Raw genomic sequence first — 23,772 nt, 5'->3', positions numbered from 1 at the left:
ATTTTATTTTTTCCTTCAAGAGATACTTATTTTAAAAGGATCTTACCTGTCTCTTAATTCTGCTGTGTAGCAAGAATCGTGTTTTAAAAGAATATCACAGATTGTCCCCATCAGTTAGCTGATATTCACACTTAGTGGTTCAGAGTCCAAGCCCTGAGGCTAAGTGCTTTAAACATATCTTATTTAATTTTGGTTTGCTAATAAGTATAAGATGACCTTGGAACACAAGATCCTTAATTGTGGTTTCTTGTTGGAAGGCAGAGTTGGAATGGCAACCTTTCCTTTACTTTATTAAAGTTGATATAGTACTGACTTGTCATTGTTTGAATATACTAGATATAAAAATTGACAGTGATAATTTATTTTAATTTTTAAGTATAATTAAAATGTGAAAATATTACTGTCTTTGTTTATGATGAATACTAAATTTAAGCTAAGCTATAAGGTGTGCTGTTTGGAAATATGGAAGATACAAGAATGAAGCCAGATAACAAGTTTATGCTTGTATATCCTACTGATGAAGACTTTCAGACAAGTTATTTCCATGGGTAGGTGATGTTACTCTGCATGTACATATACACTTATACTTTTTGCATGATTTCACATGTAGGAGTGGTACAATTTTGACTTGACTGTTGACCTGTTGCCTCAATTTGGTTGTGGTGGGGGGAATGTGAGGGCAAGAGGTTGTGAATGGTATTTGTGATATAAATTTTAAAATAAATCACTATTTTTTTTTTCAAACACAAAACACTTAATAAAGCCCATTTAAAAATAGAACATTTGGTCAGATAGTCAATATTGTACTTGACCCTCGTATTTTCTGCAACCAAATATTTGGACATCACACAGTATCTTGATTCCATAATAATCATTTTGAACTCTGACGAGAACTCCATAAATGTTACAGCTTGCTTTTCTTTTTTAGAAAAGAAAAACCTCAGACATGAACCAGTTTTTTGCTATTTGATCTAAAATCCATTACTAACTGCTCCTGAGGCCACAGTCTTGAATTTTATGAACATGATTTACCCTTTTGGGAATTGGAAATTATTCTTAAGTAGTCAACTGAAATTGTCATGATCGTCAGAATTTCATATTGTGACATGTCTGTTCCTTATACGGTGGCACTTAACAATTCATTTGCTTTTATGTTTGGTCATTTTTAAAAATGTTGCTACATAAACCTATGGCTTGGGAACTTAGTCTTAAGGGATAAGTACCCCAAGTGTGTTCCATGTTTTGTTTAGTGACAGTTTACACAATGGATGTTTGTATTAAAACAGTAATCCTTCATTGTGTTCTATTTTAATGATTCGTTGGCATATGTATTCCTTCATAGTCAAGAGTTTCATAAACTAGGTCTGTTTAATGTTAATTTGTTGGATTATATTAAGAAATCTTTATGGAAATAAGTGATTTGCTTGCACTTCATAAATAGCTCTTGGGGAAGGAAAAGCATTTTATTTTAAAATGGCAGTAGTAGTAAGGGATGTGTTTCATAGTTGACTGAAAACTTTATTTTTGCTTTCTGCTTTTATATTAGAAGGGGGTAGCATTTTAAAGCATGTATCTATTCTACAAGCATGAATATTGAATTATTTTAGCATGAATCACTGCAGTATAATTACTTCAGAGCTCAGCTGCCATTTTCAGCTAGTTAGGGTGATTTGGAGGTAGAAGGGATCTCTTTTTTCTAAGAATTTTAACATCTTCCTCTCATATAACCCATAAGGTTGTGTATCATTTCCTTGGAGTGTGAGCTGGTTGTTTTTCTCGGGGAAAATAAAATAGAAATATCCCTCATAAGACATCGAAAGCAAAATCCTGAAGATGGATTTCATGAGCATTATCTTTTTGTAGAATATTGTAAGGTGCATAACATCCCTAATATTATAAAAGAGCTTTACTGGAAATAGATGTCAGTCAAGTAGAGCTCTTAAAGTAGAAAAATATATATTTGATTTTCTTCTCTGAATCTATTAGGGACTTCTAGTATTAGCTACTAAGAGGAAGAAACTAGATTCATTCTCTTAAAATATAAATTGAGCTTAATAGTTTGCATCAGTGTTTTTCTTTAAAAAATCAGTTTCACTTTCACTGTAGAGTCTTCCCCTTTTTCTTAATCTTTTGCTCTTTAGGAGAATGACAGGAATTCAGTGTAACTTTTGTTCAGTATATTCTTGTCTTTGTTCTTCATAATAACACCCTTTTTCCTCCTTCCCAAATGTGTCCCTCATCTTTGTAAGCTCGGGTTATCTCTTTCACTTTCATATCATATACAAAATATTAGATTGTATAAAGTGCAGCTTTTCTGACCATGTAGAATCATAAGATAAAGACAACTGGCATTTAGGGGGCTCTTAGTTGCAGAAGTATTTTTCACCCCACAAGTTAGATACAAGTATACATTTTCTTTCCTCCCTAGATGGACCTCCAGTTGTAGCTCATTATGATATGTCTGACACCAGCTCTGAGCCAGAAGTGGTAAATGTGGACAATTTATTGGCGGCTGCAGTAGTTCAAGAGCACAGTAATTCTGTAGGAGGCCAGGACACAGGAGCTACCTGGAGGACCAGCGGGCTTCTAGAGGAGCTGAATGCAGAGGCAGGTTGGTCTCCCTCCCCCCCCCTCCCCCCTTTCTCTGATGGTGTGGTATGCATGTGTCCTGGCAGCTATTTTCCTTGCTGAGGAGAGCAGGCCAACTAAGAGACATCTGGCATTAGATGATTGTGGCTTCCAGGGTGCCCTTTATAACAGAAAAGATTTGGGTAGCATGTTATTCGTCTTTCCTAATCACAAGAAAGCAAAAATGAGAATATCTAAGACAGTAATTGTAGGCATCAGTAGATTTCAGTATATGTACTTCTTGAGTTAAAAATGCCTAACATGTAAAAATTACCCAGATGACTAGATACTACCTCCCACCCCCACCCGCAATCCCATCCCCACTTCTTAGTGGTTTCACTCACTGATCGACCTTATAGTTTGGGGAGGGAGCTGTTACAATTTGCCCTGTGGGGCTGTTGCAGTGCAGTGCTGCACTGTTTCTTCTGCCTCTCAGTGTGCAGTGTCCCTGTTAATTCCTTTACAGTTCTCATTTTGTCTTTTGCAACTCCTTTCCGTTGCTGTCTCTGTTACCTCAGGAAAATCTCTCTACCTGTCTCGCGTTATTTATCTTGGTTCTGTGATGATTCTTAAGAGTGATATTTTATTCTCTGAGAAACCTATTGCTGTTACCTTTGAAAACCTTGCACAGTGCCTCCAAGTCTCCTTCATTATGTTCCTCAAAACTCTTTCTTCCAACATTCTTTCTAATTTAAACCTTCTTCTAAAAGTACTAGTGCTTTTAGAAAAGTTTAAGGAAAGAGGTAGAGGGGATTGAGAGACAGACTGCTTATGTAGTGTGTATTTCCTTTAGTGTCATAGAAGGATTATAGTTTTCTAGTTAAATTATAAATTGCGTTGGCTTAATAACTACCTAAAACATTATTTTTATGGGAAATGAGTTTTTATTACAAAAATAACAGTGGGTTATAATTTAGAACTTTTTATATTTAAATTGTTAGGAAGTAAAAGGGGAGACAGAACTCCACAGATCATTGTCATTAATTGTTCATTTCATAATCTTTGATTGAAACTGAATAAAAAAGTTTCTCTTATTTGTTGAGCTTCTGATTAATTTATTGTGACTAATTTTGGAACAGGACCTGGATGTAGTTTTAACTGTGTTGTGACTGCTAACTGCCTGTTTAACCTTGGACAAGGTGATTCTCTGGACTTCAGTTTTTATATGTATAAGTACTTGATTTGCCCAACAAGGATCTTTTAAGTATTTATTAATGTGTATAAGTACTTTGAAAAGAATTAAGTAGTAATACTTTATATCAAAGGGGAGTAGTTTATCTTAATTTTCATCCAATTGACAGTTAAGTGATCCTTTATACTTCAATTTTACTACCCTGTTTCCTTAGTCTTGCCATAAAATGTAGACCACTTTATAGTAAATTCTTAGGAAAAATATGAACAATTACTTTTTGTTATTTTGCTTTTCATACAGAGAATTTTAATATTAGTTTGAACTATATGGAATTGTTAATATTTGACTTTCTCGTCTACAACAAATTTAGGAGTTTAATATGAGTTATCCTAAAAGTGCAAGGCTTGGGGTCTTACAGTATCATTAAAGTCACTAGCATTGGGTGGGGGGAGCATCACATTTTCAGGTTCAAGTAATTGTTAGCTTGATTATTTAAAAATACCACCAGCCTTTGGTGCTTAGCTCTAAGCTCTAAGAAATAAAAGATGGCAAAAATATTTGAGGAGGGAAACAGCCCCTCTCTACTCCAAAGCTCCCCTGAATTTGGTATTTAATGTCTGGTATTCCTGTGTATTCCTCCATACTTCTACTGCATTTGTTTTGTATCTGTAAATAAGCATGTTTTAATACTAATTAGTATTACATAGAAGGCAATCATTTGCACCTTGCTTTTTTAGTTCAGCATGTTGTGAAGTTTGTTCTTGTTGATGTGTTGCTATAGTTCATTTACTTTTCACTGCTATTTAGTATTCCAGTGTATGACTATATCATAATAGACTTACCCATTGTCTTCTTGGACATTTAGGGTACTATTCCAAATGATGCTGCCATTGACATTTCCTGTACATGTCTCTTGGTACATGTGTAGAGAAAGCACATGTGTGTGCTTTCTCTATATATTACAAATCATGTATAGATTTTTGTATATTGTAGGACATGGACATCACTGTTCAAGAGATCCCCATGATACTTTCTTATGAAGCCATTTATTGTCTCATTCAAAGTTTTGGGTTTTTTTTAATATCTAACATGCAGGTCTGTGAGTAATAAATAAAACTTAATAATACACTGTAGTCTTGATGTAATTATCATAGTGGGAACCCATCTTGTGAATTTAAATATATTTACCATATCATAACAAAATGTTCATAGAATTTATTCTCAATTGCCAGTTTATAGTTTTGATACTTGGGAGTATTAGTATCAATTAGATGGTCATTCTTGAGTTTGGAGTTTAAGATAAATGTTGTAATGGTTAATCCGAGTCTTCCTTCTCTCCCTCCCAATAAAATAAAAACCCAGTCACTGAACTAATTAATTAATAGCAGCCGTGGCTAATTGATAGCAGCATCTCAGACCAGGTCTACAGTCCCACTCCATTTAGAATCACATAAACAATCATTAGGGATAGAGTAGCTTATCTCTTTTTCTAAGCAGTTAGATGATGTTCTTGTATGCAAAATAGTTTTTACTGTTTAGTTTTAGTTTCAACCAAGGAAAAAGAGTTGAAATTAGGAAAGCCATTGGTCAAGAAAACTTTCTGACCCAGAAAACTTTCTGAACTTTCCATTTCAGCTCTTGCCATTTGTTTACTCCTTCTCACTTGATGCTAGAAGTGGACAGTATAGTGGGTGGCAGCCTGCTGCCAGCAAAGAGCCTGATTTTGAACCAGCAGCCACTTGCATACTGTGTGACTTCAGGTAAATTATGTAAAGCCTCAGTTTTCCCTATCTACAAAACTTGGATAAAACTAGTATCCACCCCAAGAGGTTATTATACTGTTATGTGGAATAACAAACATATAATGTGATTCATATAGGATGAAGTACACAGCAGGCCCTCAGGAATGCTAACTGGCATTATGTTAATATACTTATGCTGAAGTAGACTAAGGAAGTGATTAATGGACCCAGTCAGTGGATTTCTAATTTATTCTCCTGCCCTGGAATGAGTTGCTCTTGCTGCAGTATTTCCTAAACTTTACCTGAGCATAGAAATTACCTGGAGTGCTTATAAATATTCAAACTCCTAGATTTCTCCCTGAAAATCTTGTAAATAGATCTGAAATGGGGTCTGGGAATCTGTTTTTAATAACTTTTGCATCGGACATGTTTAGGAAACTGTACCAGTATATCTGAAAATAGCTTGATTTTTGCTTATTGCTAATAATAGCTCACTGTAAACATAAATGTAGATGAGGCCAAAAGAAGCAGAAGTCTGAAGTACTCTTGGTGTGGAAGGCTTATAATTATTACACTAAATTTATTTATGTATTTATGCCCCCCAAAATTAAAAATTCTAAACAAATGATCTCATTTTTTCCATCAGCCTTCTTATTAAGAAGGTAGACTATGAGCATTTTCCCCATCCTTAAAATAGGTCTGGTAATCTTGATTTGTCCATAATACAAGCTTAGTTGTAGTGAAGAGAAAAAAATCTTGGGTTTCCTGTTCTTAGAGTAGGGCTTTTTATGATCAGACCAGAATGACCATGTTTCTGTTGTTAGCACTATTATTTTTTAATATGTTTGTTTGTTTATTTATTTATGGCTGTGTTAGGTCTACGTTGCTGCGCGCGGGCTTTCTCTAGTTGCAGTGAGTGGGGGCTACTCTTCGATGCTGTGCGTGGGCTTCTCATTGTGGTGGCTTCTCTTGCTGCGGAGCACGGGCTCTAGGTGCGCAGGTTTCAGTAGTTGTGGCGTGGGGGCTCAGTAGTGGCGGCTTGGAGGCTCTAGAGCGCAGGCTTAGTAGTTGTGGTGCACGGGCTTAGTTGCTCCGCGGCATGTGAGATCTTCCTGGATCAGGGCTCGAACCTGTGTCCCCTGCATTGGCAGGCGGATTCTTAACCACTGCGCCACCAGGGAAGCCCTCTATTGTTAGCACTTTAAAATCATTGTATCAAGTCTTGTGAAGGAGATCGTTTCCTCTTGTTCAGCTGGTACATGTGGACTGTAAGATTTTAGATTTCTGATCTCCTTTTCTCCCACTTTTTAAAGTTTTTAATATTTTTCTTGAAAAAATTTAACACACGGTAATAATTTGTTTGCTTTAAAGCTAAATGAGTAGTGATTTAAGATAGTAATCTTTTTTATACCTAGCATGCCACTGTCATCCAGTATGTAATAATTTTATATACTTCAAATAGTCTTAGGACTAGTTCTTAGTAGATATATGATTTAAAAAGAAAATGTTTGCCATGATAATTTAATTACTACCTTTTCTACTTTCTAATTTATTTATGTGTTGAAAAGATCTGTAGTGGGAGGACAAAAATTTAGAATTTTCTTATAGAGTGAAAGCAGTTATCTTTCCGAAGAGCTACACAGGGAAAGACCTACACAGAGACAGCCAGCTGCCACAATAACTAAATATAAATCCTCTGCTTTATTTTCAGTTTAATATATGGTAATTGTGGTATTTACACTTTTTCTACAGAGCTTATTCTTGTTCTAGAATAGGAGTAGATTACTACCACTGACAGTATTTGAAGAACCTTATAACATCTTTGACTCGCTTTTGTGTATGCTTTAGGCACTGCTTTGCCATTGGATTCCTTTGAGGTCAGGGGGGGCTGGTGCAGTGTGTGTATGGCCCAAAGGCCAGAAGAGTGTTGGGCTCTGCACTAGAGCTTCCAAAAGAATGTGTGACTTGCTGAAGAGGGTTACGTTGAGAGAAAAGGACTAATTGTCCTGGCTCTGAAATAGAGGAGGGGATGCATTCCTGGCTGTTGGAGAATGCCATGGTGTCTCTTATAGAGAGCATGGGATCCCACAGATTTTGGTGTGGATCCCAGCTGACTTGTTACCTGAGTGGCACATTTTATTTAATGGATCTGAGAGGAAATGTGGTAGAACACTCACACCATTAGTCTAGAGTTGTTAACACTCACCAGGAAATTTGTTTGTACCCTCCCATTCCACCTCACCCCCCACCCTGCCCGCCTCCCCGGTTTTATCTTGTACTGACTTTTAGACCAAGCAATAAAGATAATGGCTACAAGAGCAGACCCTGATTTTAAGTGATCAGTTTTAGAGCATCGTACAGGTTCTTTAACAATACTAAATGCCAGCAAGTTTGGATTATAAATTTTATGGCCAAAAATGCACCGCCAAAATGGTTTGGATTGATCTGATAATGTAAAAGCAATATGTAAATTATTAGTTTCTGAATACATAATGGCTGAATGAAGTTAGAAGAATCTTAAATTTTGGTGATAGTTAACTTGCTTTTTTTAAAAGATTTTTAAAAATGTATTTATTTTATTTATTATTATTTATTTTTTGGCTGTGTTGGGTCTTCGTTGCTGCGCGCGGGCTTTCTCTGGTTGTGGCGAGCGGGGGCTACTCTTCATTGTGGTGCACAGGCTTCTCATTGCAGTGGCTTCTCTTATTGCAGACCACAGGCTCTAGGCACGTGGGCTTCACTAGTTGTGGCACGTGGGCTCAGTAGTTGTGGCTCGCAGGCTCTAGAGCACAGGCTCAGTAGTTGTGGTGCACAGGCTTAGTTGATCCGAGGCATGTGGGATCTTCCTGGACCAGGGCTCGAACCTGTGTCCCCTGCATTGGCAGGCAAATTCTTAACCACTGCGCCACCAGGGAAGCCCCTGCTTTTCTTAAGATATAAAATTATGCGCAAAAGTAGCATAGTAATTTTTCATTTCATCCCTCTTTAAAAAAAGAAAAAGGCAGAGTGATGATATTTCCTGATCTGAATTGAGGCTATGTAGGTGATAGGGTCAGGGCCTAATCAATGAAGACTCATTATTTGGAAATATTGATGACTGTGACATTTCACAGAACATTCCACAAATTGGAATTATAAATTAGAACTGTGGAAATAGAGCTGGACACAGAGCTACTAAGAATTAACTAATTCTGTCATGTTCTTGTTGTGTTTTCTTAATTTCTGTTGTTTAAAAGCATTGAGTAATCAAGGAAGAAGAGTTAGGTTATAGCAACCATGACTTCTTACAATTTGCCTTTTCAGTTTGGTTTAATTGTTAGCTTCTTTATTTTTAGGGTGGTTAGGGCTGAGCCCCTTGCTGTGAGTCTGCCACAGGGGGTTTTAAGTGTCTCTTGGGGCTCTCTACTCTTGCTTCTTAGTGAGTAGGCATGGAGAGCTTGGGGGTGGTTGTCCATACAAATAATGAGCATTCATATAATAATGAGTGATAGTGATAGCAGGACTTAAAGTGGAGAGGGGAAGGAGAGAGGGGGAAGAAAGAAAGAAACTAAGTGCCAATAATGTTTCACATTGAGTGAAACTTCTAGAGTGAAAGGAAAACTTCTTGGAAGATAAGGACTGCTGGTGTTGGTACTTGAGGATGGAGGACAGTAGTTTGTAAGTGATCCTGATCCCCAATCTGAGGTGTAGGGGTCAGAGGCCTGCGGGGGAGGCGGCATTTTCAGGAAAGTCATGTTTCCACAAGGAGGTGAAGAGAAGGTTCAGTGCCGTTTTCCCTAGAGCTAGCACTCCAGAGGGCAGTGGAGTGGAAGAGTTGTAGGAAGGGGAGTAGTAGGTGGCTGGAGCAAAGGAGAATAACAACTGAGTAGGGGACAAGACAGACAAATGGATGGTCCCAGAGGGTTGTATATTTTGTGGGTGGCGAGGAGGGTGGAAGTACGTTTTACTTCTCATAACCATTGGTTTTCCTCCTACCTCTTCCTAATGCTTTCTCGTTTCGCACTGGCGGCGTTTTGGGACTCATACTGTTACTTCCACTGCACTATTCCTCTACCTCATTGAACCTATCACCCAGTCCTTTTTCACCTCCCCCAGCTGCATTTCTCTCCCTATCTAGCATATGTTAAGCCCAACTCTCCTTTACCGATATCCTCAGCTCCCTCTTATAGTTGGCTTTCCTGTTGTACCCAGCTGGCCAAGTCTGATCTCTGGATGCACACTCACAGCCTTTATCCACACTGGAGATGATTTTTCATGTAGTTGGAAAGTTGTGGGTCATATTAACTTCCTAATCTGCAGTCTCATCCTGGCTCTCAGTGCTGCCCAGCACCTTCCCCCTTTTCTTAGGCAGCATTCTTTCTTCACAGTGGCTACTTCACTTTTCTAAACCGACTCTGCTGCCCTACCCACACCTGTGCTCTGCAGATGGCCTTTCTGCATTCTTTTTTTTCCTTTTTTTTGCGGTACGTGGGCCTCTCACTGTTGTGGCCTCTCCCATTGCGGAGCACAGGCTCCGGATGCGCAGGCTCAGCGGCCATGGCTCACGTGCCTAGCCACTCCGTGGCACGTGGGATCTTCCCGGACCGGAGCACGAACCCGTGTCCCCTGCATCGGCAGGCGGACTCCCAACCACTGCACCACTAGGGAAGCCCCTTTCTGCATTCTTTACAGATCAAGATTACCTCAGCTTTCTGCCATCAAAGCTATTCTCTGCCTTTTTTTCTAAATATGGCCAGTAGAAATACTACATGCACATACGCATCCCCCTCCCTCAAACCCATATTCCTCTCAGTACCGTCTATTGCCCTTTCCTCCATAGCCAGACTTCTTAAAATGTGTCTGCTCTTCCTTCCCTTCCATTCTTCTTCGGCTTGCTTTGCTACATTAGCTTCAGCTCCATTATTCCTCTGAGGTTCCCCTGGCCAAGGTCACGTATGGTTATCTTATCACCAATTCTGGTGGCCTCTACGTAGTTCCTCCTCTTACTGGGCCTCTGTATTGGGCATTGTTAAGCACTTCTTCCTAGAAATGCTCTTTTTATGGTGCCCTGGCTTCATATCTTCAGGTTTTCTTTCTCTGTCTCTTGCTGAACCTTGGTGAGCTCCTCTTCCTGTGCCCATCCCTTAATTATTGGTGTTTATCAAGGTTCTCATCTAAGCCCCCTTCACTCCTCTGGATGACCTTTATCTCCCCACCTGTTGGGAGGACTTATCAAATCTGTTATTTCCTCTTTAGACCTCTGACCTGAGCTTTAGAACAGTAGTACCTTCATCTGCCTATTGGACATCTCAAAAGCACATTATCATCCTAAGCAACCACCCTCACATGTTCATTGGTGCACTGAATGGCACTGTATCCAGTTACCTAAATCAGAAACCTAGGCATCGTTTTTACTTTGCCTGATTCCCAGCATTACTCACCCTTTGTACTTAGAGAAACACAATATTTCTCCTTTTGTTTTTTTCCTAGTTCAGCCATAGTCGTTTCTCACCCAGGAAACTATAGCAGTCTAAGTGGTTTCCTTGCCTCTAGTATTTCTTGCCCTGCTACTGGTTCCATTTCCATACTCCAAAAGGAAAAACTTCAAAATACAAAATCAGATCATGTCATTCCTCTGCTGAAATCCTTCATTGGCTTCCTACTTCTAAAGGTCAAGTCCAGACTCCTTACCTGTGATCTGACCTCTGCTGACTTTGCCAGCTCATTTCTCATTACTTTTTTTTTTACTACCATTATCCCAAATCTCACCAAACTTTTATACCCTCAAGGGTACACAGTGTTCCTTATGGTACTTCCCTTCACCTGTGCCTACTCTTCCCCGAGAGCTCAGTGTCCTTGATTATCCTCAAGTCCAGGAAACATTCCTTTTCTCTGTGCATCCAGGGCATTATTATTTACCTCCCTATCAGACTAGTTTTCAAGCCATAATGCAATGGACTGCTTTTTATTATCCCTGACTATATTGCAAGCTCGTTGAGGGTGGAAACTGCCTCCCTTGTTTATTCCCTGTAGTATTCCTGGCACTGAGCACAGTGCACAGCATATCATAAACAAATATTTATTTTAGAAACAAATAGATAAAGTAGACTGTTATAGCTGCGCAAAGCAAGGCTGCTCAAACTACTGAATATGGGCAAGTTGAAGGTTTGGGAAAAAGGGAGACTATCAATTTGTATTCCTCCGTAGCAGTGCTGTAGGAACCGTGTTCGTGACGACAGTCTTAACTACAACATTGAAGTAGAAATTGGATAAAAGACTTGGCCGCAAGCAAAGTATTGGGGTCAGAGCAAGAATCTAGGTATACCAAATCCAGACTTAACCAATTCCATTTAAGTAACCACCCTAGCTTTAACAAAACTGGGTTTTGTCTGGTGGATGCCACCTTTTGTATGCTTGTAGGGTTCAGTACCACTGCCCACACCACGTAGAATCCTATCTAGATTATTTTTTAATACAGAAGGTTAACAAGCCTATGCGGACTGTAATACAATCTCAATCACCAGTTGTATCTAGAAGCCTTTTTAATCTTCTATTTTCTCATATGTGCATCATTTTCAATTGAAGAAAAAGAGTAAAAATAATATTAGAGAACTGTAAAAAGAGGCCCACAATCATATTCAAATTTGATTACTTTTCATAGCTTTTAACTAGCCCATACATATTTTTATCTTGTTACATGTAACTCGTTGTATGCTATACATACATTTTTCCCAAATTTCTACATAGCACTCCAGTGACTATCGTTTGACATCATGATACTTTGCTTATTTAAAGTTTTTGCTGTTAGGCTAAATTCTCAGAGATGGGATTATAGGGTCAGAGAGTGTAAAAATTGTAAGGCTTTTGCTTTGGGATTGTCCATGATTTTCCAAAAGGGTTATACCAGAAGTTGGCAGGAGTATGAAAGTACAGGGTGTCTTAATGACCTTGAGACATTGAAGTGAGTGAGGTGAGAGGGGAAGAGAAAGCTGTGTACATAAAATCTTATTTATATTGGTTTAGCTTTTATGATGTGTCACAAAGGATTTTTTTTAAGTAGGGAGAAATAATTTTGTATCAGATGACAATATATTCATTTAAAAATACCCTTTAAAGAGTAAATGAAAATTTGTACCTGTTGCGACTCTATTTATTCCATGTTAACTCCTAGATATTCTAAAATTCATCCTTTTAAGTCAGAACATTCAAGAGCTGAGTACATAGGTTGAATTTTAACCTTTTTTTTTTTGGCCCCAACCAGGGATTGAACCCACACCCTCAGCAGTGAAAGCTTGGAGTCCTAACCATTGGACTGCCAGGGAACTCCCTTGGGTCTGATTTTGTCAAATCTACATTCCTTAAGAGAAAATTGTTTAAATTGTTTAAAATTGAGATAAGATTGTTAAATGTTTCATAAGGCATCCCAGTATAAATATGATATTAATGATTCTATTATTTACTCCATTTGTGCCGTTGAACTTTCTTGCTTGCTTGCTTGCTTGCTGGCTTTGCTTGCTGCGTTGGGTCTTCGTTGCTGCACGTGGGCTTTTCTCTAGTTGTGGCGAGTGGGGGCAACTCTTCGTTGCAGTGCACGGGCTTCTCATTGCAGTGGCTTCTCTTGTGGAGCACGGGCTCTAGGCACGCGGGCTTCAGTAGTTGTGGCACATGGGCTCAGTAGTTGTGGCTTGCGGGCTCCAGAGCGCAGGCTCAGCAGTTGTGGCGCATGGGCTTAGTTGCTCCGCGGCATGTGGGATCTTCCTGGACCAGGGCTCGAACCCATATCCCCTGCATTGGCAGGCGGATTCCTAACCACTGCGCCACCAGGGAAGTCCCCTTTTGAGCTTTTCTGGTTTAGAATTTTGTTCTATTAAAATGATAAGCAGTAGAGAACCCCATTGACCTCTAAGTGGTGACAAACCTGTCATATGCAGGTCATTTAAAAGCAGACTAGATTTGAATGCAAAAAGCATTATTGAATGAAGTAGAGTATAATTACAGTTTATATATATCTATAGTCAGATATACATATTTGTCAGAGTACTCCAAAGTTTTTTCTCCTAAGGGATGCGAGTAGAAAGTGAGAGACTTGAAGTTCTTACTTTTATATACGTCCATATTGTTTCAGTATTCATTTAACAATGTGCATGTATTCTGTTTAATAATTTTGTTTTTTAACAGAACACTGCCCAGTTTCCTTGACATGGGTAACAATTTCGCTGAGGCAAGCTTTCATCAGGGGATTCTGTTTCAGTGATTAAACTGGGAGGAGAAATCTGTCAGTGAGTTGTTTCTGCTGCTTATAAGGAGTCAAAATGTAGTGCTTATTTTTTTCCCTTTCTCTCTCAGGTCATTTGGATCCAGGATTCCTAGCAAGTGACAAAACATCTGCTGGCAATGCACCACTCAATGAAGAAATTAATATTGCTTCTTCAGATAGTGAAGTGGAGATTGTGGGAGTTCAGGAACATGCAAGGTAGGATATTAATTGGAGAGAAGAAAATGGTATGGCATGGCTGGCATGAATGGTGGGGCTGTTTCTCAAATTCCTGTGGTTTAAGAAATACATTTTGATTATAGACACGTATGAGCTTCAGAATGTGTTGCATATTGTCTTATATCAAGAACATCTCGGTCACACATGTATGTGAAACAGAACTAATGTTTGTCTCTTATTTTTAACATGTCTAGGTGGCTTGACTGAGTTTTCTGGTATGGCATAAGTATCACCGTACTCCCCCACACCTCCAATCCATATTTTCTTGCCTTTCACTTTATCTTGAAATATATTGGAAGCAAATAATTGAGAAATCTGCATTTGACATCATACCTCTTCCTAGAGCACCTCTTTTTTTTTTTTTAACATCTTTATTGGAGTATAATTGCTTTACGTTATTGTGTTAGTTTCTGCTGTATAACAAAGTGAATCAGCTATATGTATACATATATCCCCATATCCCCTTCCTCTTGCGTCTCCCTCCCACCCTCCCTATCCCACCCATCTAGGTGGTCACAAAGCACGAGCTGATCTCCCTGTGCTATGCGGCTGCTTCCCACTAGCTATCTGTTTTACATTTGGTAGTGTATATATGTCCATGCCACTCTCACTTCTTCCCAGCTTACCCTTCCCCCTCCCTGTGTCCTCAGGTCCATTCTCTACGTCTGTGTGTTTATTCTTGTTCTGCCCCTAGGTTCTACAGAACTATGTCCATGCCACTCTCACTTCTTCCCAGCTTACCCTTCCCCCTCCCTGTGTCCTCAGGTCCATTCTCTACGTCTGTGTGTTTATTCTTGTTCTGCCCCTAGGTTCTACAGAACTATTTTCTTTTTTAGATTCCATATATATGTGTTAGCATACGGTATTTGTTTTTCTCTTCTGACTTACCTTCACTCTGTATGACAGATTCTAGGTCCATCCACCTCACTACAAATAACTCAGTTTCGTTTCTTTTTATGGCTGAGTAATATTCCATTGTATATATGTGTCACATCCTCTTTATCCATTCATCTGTCGATGGACACTTACGTTGCTTCCATGTCCTGGTAGAGCACCTCTACTTATCTTTCATGAAAGGTTGCAGGTTACTTTGGTCAGTTCCTTATAGTGTATTTCTAGTGATGTTTGTGTGATTTAGGGAATCTTGTTTCTTAGGAATTAAAAAAAAGCCACAAGACATCAAATTAGTGTATAGTATTATGGAAATAATTATATAAGGTTTGTCATTCTTTAAGGTAGTGGTGAGCAGACTACAGCCCATGGGCCAGATCTGGCCTGCTGCCTGTTTTTATATGGACCTCAAGCTAAGAATGGTTTTTACATTTTTAAATGGTTGGGGGAAAAAAATCGAAAGGAGACATGTTTTGTGACATGACAATTGTATGAAATTCAAATAGAATTTATTTATCCATAAATAAAGTTTTGTTGGAATAGAGCCATGTTTGTTCACTTACATATTGTCTATGGCTGTTTTGCACTCCAGTGGCAGAATTGAGACGTTTCATCAGACACCCTAGGGCCTGCCGAGCCAAAGATATTTACTGTCTAGCTCTTTGCAGAAAAAATTTACTGACTCTTGCTTTAAGATACAGTCCTAAGAATTAGTTGCAGCCCTCTCAGAGGTATACCTGAGGAACATTTAACACACACACATACATACACAACAAAATCTAGTCTTTGGAAAAATCTGTATTCTATGTAGAATTTTTCTCCTATGCCACAAGAGTTAAGTTGTGATTTTGTGATTTCCTCAAGTAGGTATATAACATAGTATCTTACCTTATTTTTAGATCTGATTTTAATCTTTGGTTAGAAAGGTAATAAAACATTCATCAGCATTCTTCTGTTACTTATTTAAAAGGTGAATTTAGGAGTGGAGAGTGGGGGCAAAATACACATTCACATAAATTGAGGATCCTTCTTCTAATGAGAACTGATTATACTTTCTGAAAGCATTTTTTAGTTAAACAATCGGGACTTTAAGTACGTAGATTTAAGTCATAATTTAACATGCCATCTCCCCAGAAGTGGCTAATTCTCTGTCAGAACTAGTATTGTCCCAGCACTTCATCCTCTATCCTATATTTATGCTGTAAGTATGCTTGTGTAGCTGCTTCCTTTTTTCTTTCTAAATGGTTATTTCCCCTATTCTGGTGGGAAAGAATTTTTATTCTTTAATCTTTCCTTTACCTCATTCTTTTTTCTCCTTTTTTCTGCCTTAGTCAAAAACCTTTTCCTATGAAGTTCTCTTTCATTTCCCCATCTATTTCCTTCAAGCTGACTTATCCATGAGATGAAGAAGATAGAACTCTTGTTTTCTTCCTTTACTTCAGTATATGTTTGTCATTATTTTATTTCAGCATTATATAAGTATAGAAGACATTATTATATTTTTAAGCCCCATGCCAAGATCTTTGTAGAATATTACAGTATTTTTCATTTCAGACTGTGTACTATAAAACTTATTCTGCATATTGACTGATAGACTGATGTAGGTAAATTATCGTCAGTTGTGCCAGGAGCACATTATCCAGTTACCAACTTCCTCTTGACTTACTTTTCAAATTTTAATTCAGTGTTACTCATGTGTTCCTACTTAAGTAGGAAAGAATAGGTTATAACCTGTGCTGTCTTGTCTAATCTCTTACTCTGTTCTGAGACATATCAGTGTTATGGTCCAGTTCTCTATTAACTCCTACCGACTCTCCCTTCTTTATTGTCTCCTTGTGCCTAGAAATGTTACAGAGTGAGCTACCCTTCTTTTCAGATTCTTTGTTAAACTTTCCTTCCATAATGATATCTTGAGCTTCTTTTTCTACAAATATTTTTGTTATCTGGAGTTGAAATTACTATATTTCTATTAAAACTTGGAAATTTAAATCCCAAGTTTCTCTCACCTCCAGCACACACACATGCACACAGATTATCTCTAGTACGCCCTTCTCTGAACTTGTTAAAGTCTTTTATCCAGATTGTCATTTTACCCTATAAACATCTTTGTTTCACTCTTAACTAAGTCAAGTAACTTTGGGTACATTTTAAAAAACATGCTATAACATTACTTTCAAGGACTTTTTCATACAGGTTCTGAAGCATAAAGATGTGTTTTTTTGGTTTTTTAAATTCTGATCCTTTAATTTGAATCCTGGAGAAATCATATCTTGGAGGTGACAGATCTATCTTGAAATCTCAGTGGTGGTTAATAACTGTGCATAAAATGGAATGTAGAGTTGACAGATTCTGTTGGAGTACTTTGAATGGACTCTTGTATCATTTTGAGGGGATCTTTTATTTTGGGCCTTGGGTCTAGGACTGAGTAGGATCTCACTGACTCTGCTGTGTCTTTCTGAAAAATTTTTCAGCAGTTTCTTTAGAAGAAGCATGATAATCTTTCAAGCATTGAGATTAAAAAGCTGAGAAGTGGGACTTCCCTGGTGGCGCAGTGGTTCGGAATCCGCCTGCCAATGCAGAGGACACGGGTTCGAGCCCTGGTCTGGGAAGATCCCACGTGCTGCGGAGCAACTAAGCCCGTGTGCCACAACTACTGAGCCTGTGTGCCACAGCTACTGAGGCCTGCGTGCCTAGAGCCCATGCTCCGCGACAAGAGAGGCCACTGCAATTAGAAGTGCACCGCAACAAAGAGTAGCCCCTGCTCACCGCAGCTAGAGGGCCCGCGCGCAGCAACAAAGACCCAAAGAATAAATAAATAAATTAAAAAAAAAAAAAAAAGCTGAGAAGCAGGTGGGGGGGAGAGCCTTTCTTGTTGGTTGCTTCAGAATTGCCCCTTTAGCTGCCTGTATCTCATCTGGAATTTATTTCCTTTACAGGTCTAGGGTTGCAGTTATGAAGTATTGATGGGCTTCTGGCAGGGTTATCGCTTGGAAGAAGGTTTTAGGTTTTGATCCACATCTTTTTGTTCTAATTCGATTTGCATGCATAGATGTTTTGTTTGGATTTAGTTGTCCTGTTCTTATTTTTCCTTTTGGTATTCTACCTTATAGGCTTTCTGAGAGCTTTAAAAAACTCAGACTTGGTTCTTGAGTTGTTCTCTTTGGGACTGTGGTTGCTCTGACTTGGGTTTGGGTGCCATTTTTCCATATTGGAAGCATTCCGGTTTGTTGACCTTTATATCAGTAATTCTAGTTGTGATGTGCCTCTTTTTTCTTTTTTTTTTCTTTTTTTTTGTTAAACAGTTGTTTTTCTTTTCTTGCATGCTAACATCTTTCCCTGCTCTTTTCTTTTTAGATTTTGATATGTTCACTTAGCTTCTGTGTTTCTTCTAGTCATAGACTAGAAGGCATGCCTGCCTAACTAATGGTCGAATGCATCTTTTATGGCTGCCTGGGATTGCTGTGATGAACTCCTGTCATTACCTAGATGTCATTTCTAGGTGTTAATTTTTGGACAGTCCAGTTTCACAAGATGCTCTTTGCCAGTGAGTTGGAGACTTTTCCATCATCTCTAGTTCTTCTGTGCCCGCTTAATTTTGCCATAAGTTTTAACTTATGACCCTGTTGCTAATATTTTTCTTTATCCTTGTTCCATTTTCCTTCTTTTCTTCTGCAAGCTTCATTGGTAATTGCCCTAGGAAGATGAATGCATGTATCTTTATGTTATGGAACTGTGCTGAAACAGTTCTTTCAGTACTTGTTCTCTGAAGCTTTTATGAATAATCAGACCCTTACCTCCTTTCACATGGTCCTGTGGTCCATTGGTTAATGTTGGTTCACTCCTCTGCAGAAGAATTGCTGTGGGGAGGCTTTAGCATTTAAGACTGATTGCTGCTTAGAACCAATTGCTAACATTAACCCTAAAAAAAGCAAGGGAGGCAGATTAGCATTTCCCTGAAGCTACAAGGATTCACTCTACCTTCAGTTAGGAAAAATAAGTAGGAATGTTATCTAAGAGGTCACCTTCAGAATCTGTAAATGAGAGCAAAAATGATTAATTTTTAATGTTGTTTTCTTAGAATAGTAGGTTAACTGTATCAACAGCTGATCATCAGAACCTGCCCTCTTTTTGTGTTTTTCTTCCTTTCTACTCTGAAGTCTCCTTTTTTTGGTTTTAATATATGAAGAGCAGGAAATTATTCTATCAAAACTTATTGTTTATAAATAGTGGATGGGGGGGCGGTCTATGGAAGTGAGGCCTAAGCAGTTTTTCTTGGTTATAATACTCAAAATGTGACTCTAGTTGTGCAGACCTATTGCCAGTCATATGCAGATTAAATGCTTTGTGAGAAAAAAGCTTGTGTCTGCACTAGAATCTGATTGGACCAATTATAAAACAGCTGAGTATGTTCCCACCCCATATCTTTCATAATAGAAAAAGGATATGTGATAATACATGAAACTGTGCTTTGTTAGTTGCCTTAACAAAATTTTGAGCCTCTCACATCCTTCTTTAGAGGGCATCTCTGTAGTGCTTATAACAATTGTTGTAGTCCCATTTCCTCCTGAAATTTTTTCCCCCTCTGCATCTGGTATAAGTTATTCTGTAATGTACCGTCTTATAAAATAGGGCTCAACCTTTTTCCCCCTGTACTTAAAAGAAATGTGTTAAAAGCCTTGTTCTGTCCTCATCCATCTCCTAGCTACCATTTTATTCAAGGTGGCTGAGGTCATTAAATCATAAAAAAAATTTTGAATGTTTTATTGGCTTATAACACACACAGAAAAGTAATAAGTGTACCCTTTAGCTTTTGTACCCATACCCAAGTAACCAGCTCTCAGATTAAGAAACAGAAGTCCCTCTTGGCTCCACCTTGCCCTCTGTATGTAACCACTATCCTGACTTCTAACAGGATAGCTTTGCCTGTATTCAGAATCTTATTAACATTCCTGACAGATGCCCCAGCAACTGCTTGAATGTTTAAAAGGCAGATTTTCTATTTTGTAGTGGCTGTAATTGTTGTATAGTAGTGATCATCCAAAAGTTGCCTTCTAGAAACTGATTCATGGTTGTTATTCTGCTCTCAAGATCTCTGTACTGTTGAAGGAGCTGCCTTCCATGGTGATTGTCACTTCTTTGGCAGTTGCCCTTCCATTTGCAGTTAATAGGAGACAGGAAAGCTTTTGACCAAAGATAGGATCATCACATTCTCCAGAGAATCTAAAAGTTTGAAGAGAAACAGACTAAGGATTGGGGCTTGAGTCAAATGAGTGAGGCCAAGTTGTTCCAGCATTGTTAGGTTCTTTGAGGTACTCAAGTAAAGGTGCTTTTCCAGTAAAGTTTCTTTTTTGCTTAAAGTAGCCCAATTTGGTTTCCAGTAACTGGAACTATTTATAACCTCTTTCAACCATTCCTCATTAGTAAATACCATCTCTAAACCTCTTACTCTCCTACTCTGGACACTTTCTAGAATCTGCTTTGCTCTTTATTGTATTACCCACAGGGGCTAGGCAGTTCCCCTTACAATCAAACATAGTGTATAGTAAGTACTTCGGGAGGAGTCTGAGAAAGACATAGGTGGAAATAAAGTCCCCAGTGGACACCTGATTCTGTTCTGGTTCCATGCTTCACTTTCTTAAGACCCTGGGCAGTTGTCTTTTGGTTTTGGTTTTCTCTTCTGTAAAATGGGAAGATTGGATTAGATCCCTTTTAAAGGGATGTTACATTGTATGATTACTTAAGGAGCAGTGCAGAGTAACAATTGGGACTAAATACTGCTTTTATTTCAGAGTTATTTCTAGGAATTCTGTCAATGATTACATTGACTTTTTTTGGTAGTCATTCATTCCCTGATTTTTCTAAGTTTCTAACCAACTTTACTTCATTTACTACTTGATAGATGAGCTTTTGAACTGTTGAAGAGCTTTATATTTTTAAATTGTTGGTCTGGGCCTGTCTTTGCACTCTGCTGACTCTTGCCGTGTTTTGCCTTACTGAATTTAATACACACATTTGTAAAGCAACAACATGATGTGGAAAGCATTGGACCAGAAATCAGACTTGGCCTGAAGTTCCTTTGCCTATACTTTCAAACAGTATGACCCTGGGCAAGTCATGTAACCTCTTTAACCCTCAGTTTCCCTGTCAGAGTATGGATAAGAACTTCCACATCTACCTCATAGGTCTGTTGGGCGTGTCAGATGAGGAGAAACTGCTTAATAATCTTAGTATTCTGTTGTCATCAGTCATCAAAACCATTCCTTTAAAATGTTGGATGGGGCTTCTCTGGTGGCGCAGTGGTTGAGAGTCCGCGTGCCGATGCAGGGGACATGGGTTTGTGCCCCGGTCCAGGAAGATCCCACATGCCGCGGAGCGGCTAGGCCTGTGAGCCATGGCCGCTGAGCCTGCGCTTCCAGAGCCTGTGCTCTGCAAAAGGAGAGGCCACAGCAGTGAGAGGCCCGCGTACCGCAAAAAAAAAAAAAAAGAAAGAAAAATGTTGGATGGACTCCTTTGGCTGACGTTTTTCCGTGACTACTCGGTCATTTAATCTGAGTGTATTTAAGGGGTGGACAGATTTGGATTAGACTTTGGACTTGTTTTTCTTTTCTTTTTTAAAGGTTTAATTTTATTTATTTTTGGCTGCGTTGGGTCTTCTTTGCTGCGCTCGGGCTTTCTCTAGTTGAGGTGAGCGGGGGCTACTCTTCGTTGTGGTGCACAGGCTTCTCATTGCAGTGGCTTCTCTTGTTGCGGAGCATGGGCTCTAGGCACGTGTGGGCTTCAGTAGTTGCAGCACACGGGCTCAGTAATTGTGGCACTCAGGCTCTAGAGTGCAGGCTTAGTAGTTGTGGCACACTGGCTTAGTTGCTCCGTGGCATGTGGGATCTTCCTGGACCGGGGATCAAACCCATGTCCCTTGCATTGGCAGGCGGATTCTTATCCACTGCACCACCAGGGAAGTCCCTGTGTGTCTTATTTTAATGCTTTTTACTAGCTAATCTTTGAAAATATGGTCGCCTCTGGGTTAGTAGCTACTCTTAGCCCATTTCTGAAAAGATGATGGCCCTCTGGTACTGTAACAAATCTGCAGTCTACCCCTACTCTGGCCTCAAGGGATCTGTTTTTCGGCACCTCTCTTGGTAAGGGAGTCATTTTCAGGCTAGCCTTTGTAGGAGCAGGGCCTCTTTCCATAAGCCTAAGGGTCCTTAAGGGCAGTTCTGCAGCTAAACCTTGTCTGTTGTTACTCTAATGTTTTCTTTTGAACCTAGAGGTTCAGATAGCATGGGGTCAAAGCTGGAGCTCTTAAGTGATTCAGCATCACTCATCGTATACATGTTGTCAGAACAGCTGCTCACGATCCATTGTAGTAGTTTGTGTGATTAGAATCATGCCACTTGTCACTTCTCACATATGCTGCAGGGAGACAGGTCTGTAATTTACATGTGTGGACTTCAGGAGCAGTGATAGCTTGAGCTGCCTGCCTTCCTGTCTTATGAATCAAAACTTACTCAGTGGTTCATCCTGGAGGTTCACAGCTCTATCATTTGACTGGAATGTGGAATTCAATATGTAGGTATTTCTGAAACAGTTCTCTCCCAAGCAATGAACTCATGAGATTTGTCAGCAAGGCAGTTCTGTCCCTCTTATAGGATACTTTTAGAGAATCTAAACTGAGTACTTCAGCCTTGTTATTTTCACTGAACTTGAGCATAAGTGGTTGTGATGAACTAGCCAGGTGTTTGTCTTGTCACCTTCAGGTTGAGGGAAATTGATCTTTAACTCATGACCTAGTACTTAAAGATATTTAGACATCTAATCTGTAAAAGGGGTATTACTACTTCTGTTTTTGTAAGTACTATTAACAAATATGGCACAGAACTTATTTTAAGAACAAGTTTCACTTGTGTTTCTTACTGTTTCATTAGCTCAGACTAAGATTGTCTGGGCATCTTAATTTTGCTCAGGATTTATATAGTGCCCTATCCTGAAGACCCCAGGGGCCTAAGTGAATTCAGAGAAGCATCATCTTATCCATTTTCAGTACAGATCTAGACGTAACTCAGGACTTTGTGGCTGAGACAAAAACCTTGGCATTTTTAAGGCTAAACTGAGAGAGGTGGGGAGACAGACAGACAGACATGGAGGGAAGGAGGAAAAGGGGGAGGGATATTGGTTATGGGTTTGATGAACTTGCATAGTAGGCTTATCTTAGTAAAAGTATTGGTCAGTACAACTGAAGCTATTTTGCCTTCTGTAGGATTAACCATGCTTTTGCTCTTCATTTCAATTGCAGGTGTGTTCATCCTCGAGGAGGTGTGATTCAGAGTGTTTCTTCATGGAAGCATGGCTCTGGCACGCAGTACGTTAGCACCCGGCAAACACAGTCATGGACTGCTGTGACTCCCCAGCAGACTTGGGCGTCACCTGCAGAAGTTGTTGACCTTACATTGGATGAGGATAGCAGACGTAAATACCTACTGTAATGCAATGTCACTGTGTTTCCTCTGCACTGTTCCCTTCCACTTAACTCCTCCTCCTCTTTGTGACATGGAAGTTCATTGTCATAGCTTCAGCTTCAGAAGCTGTTTGTGGCATTTGTATAATTGAAACTCATGGAAAATTGCCCCCTTCCCTTTTTTTTTTTTTTAAATTAAAAGAAGTCACTTAGGAAAGTAACTTATCACAGAGAAAAGAATTTCTTCTTTCCCTCAGTAGGAATCTGAGAATGATGAATTTTATTAGACAACTTCATTTTACTTGGTGACTTTCAGTCTTAGGAAACTGCCTTCCTTTTAGAATGATATTTTAATTACCAGGTGAAATGGATTTCAGCTTTTGAATCTTGTATTTATTTTTCTGTGTAATAAAATTAATATGTAGACTTGACCACTGTCAGCCCACCCATTGGC

The 23,772-nt window shown here is 39.1% G+C and overlaps 1 protein-coding gene across 2 annotated transcripts in view; it reads left to right on the top strand.

Annotated features, from left to right (window-relative positions):
- Nucleotides 1-23,535, top strand: part of ARK2N (arkadia (RNF111) N-terminal like PKA signaling regulator 2N) — a 42,531-nt gene extending 18,996 nt beyond the window's left edge. The window contains exons 2-4 of one of the 2 annotated variants that reach the window (XM_007465621.1): nt 2,429-2,611; nt 13,828-13,954; nt 23,157-23,535. In XM_007465621.1, coding sequence (XP_007465683.1) covers nt 2,429-2,611; nt 13,828-13,954; nt 23,157-23,346 — 500 coding nt within the window. In that variant the 3' untranslated portion in view covers nt 23,347-23,535. The remainder of the gene's footprint in view (nt 1-2,428; nt 2,612-13,827; nt 13,955-23,156) is intronic. The other variant, XM_007465622.1, reaches the window with a different exon arrangement.
- Nucleotides 23,536-23,772: the final 237 nt, after the last annotated feature.

This window comes from Lipotes vexillifer, unplaced genomic scaffold (assembly GCF_000442215.2).
Source record: "Lipotes vexillifer unplaced genomic scaffold, Lipotes_vexillifer_v1.1 scaffold36, whole genome shotgun sequence".
Classification (NCBI taxonomy): domain Eukaryota; kingdom Metazoa; phylum Chordata; class Mammalia; order Artiodactyla; family Lipotidae; genus Lipotes; species Lipotes vexillifer.
This window is presented reverse-complemented; position numbering and strand designations above follow the sequence as displayed.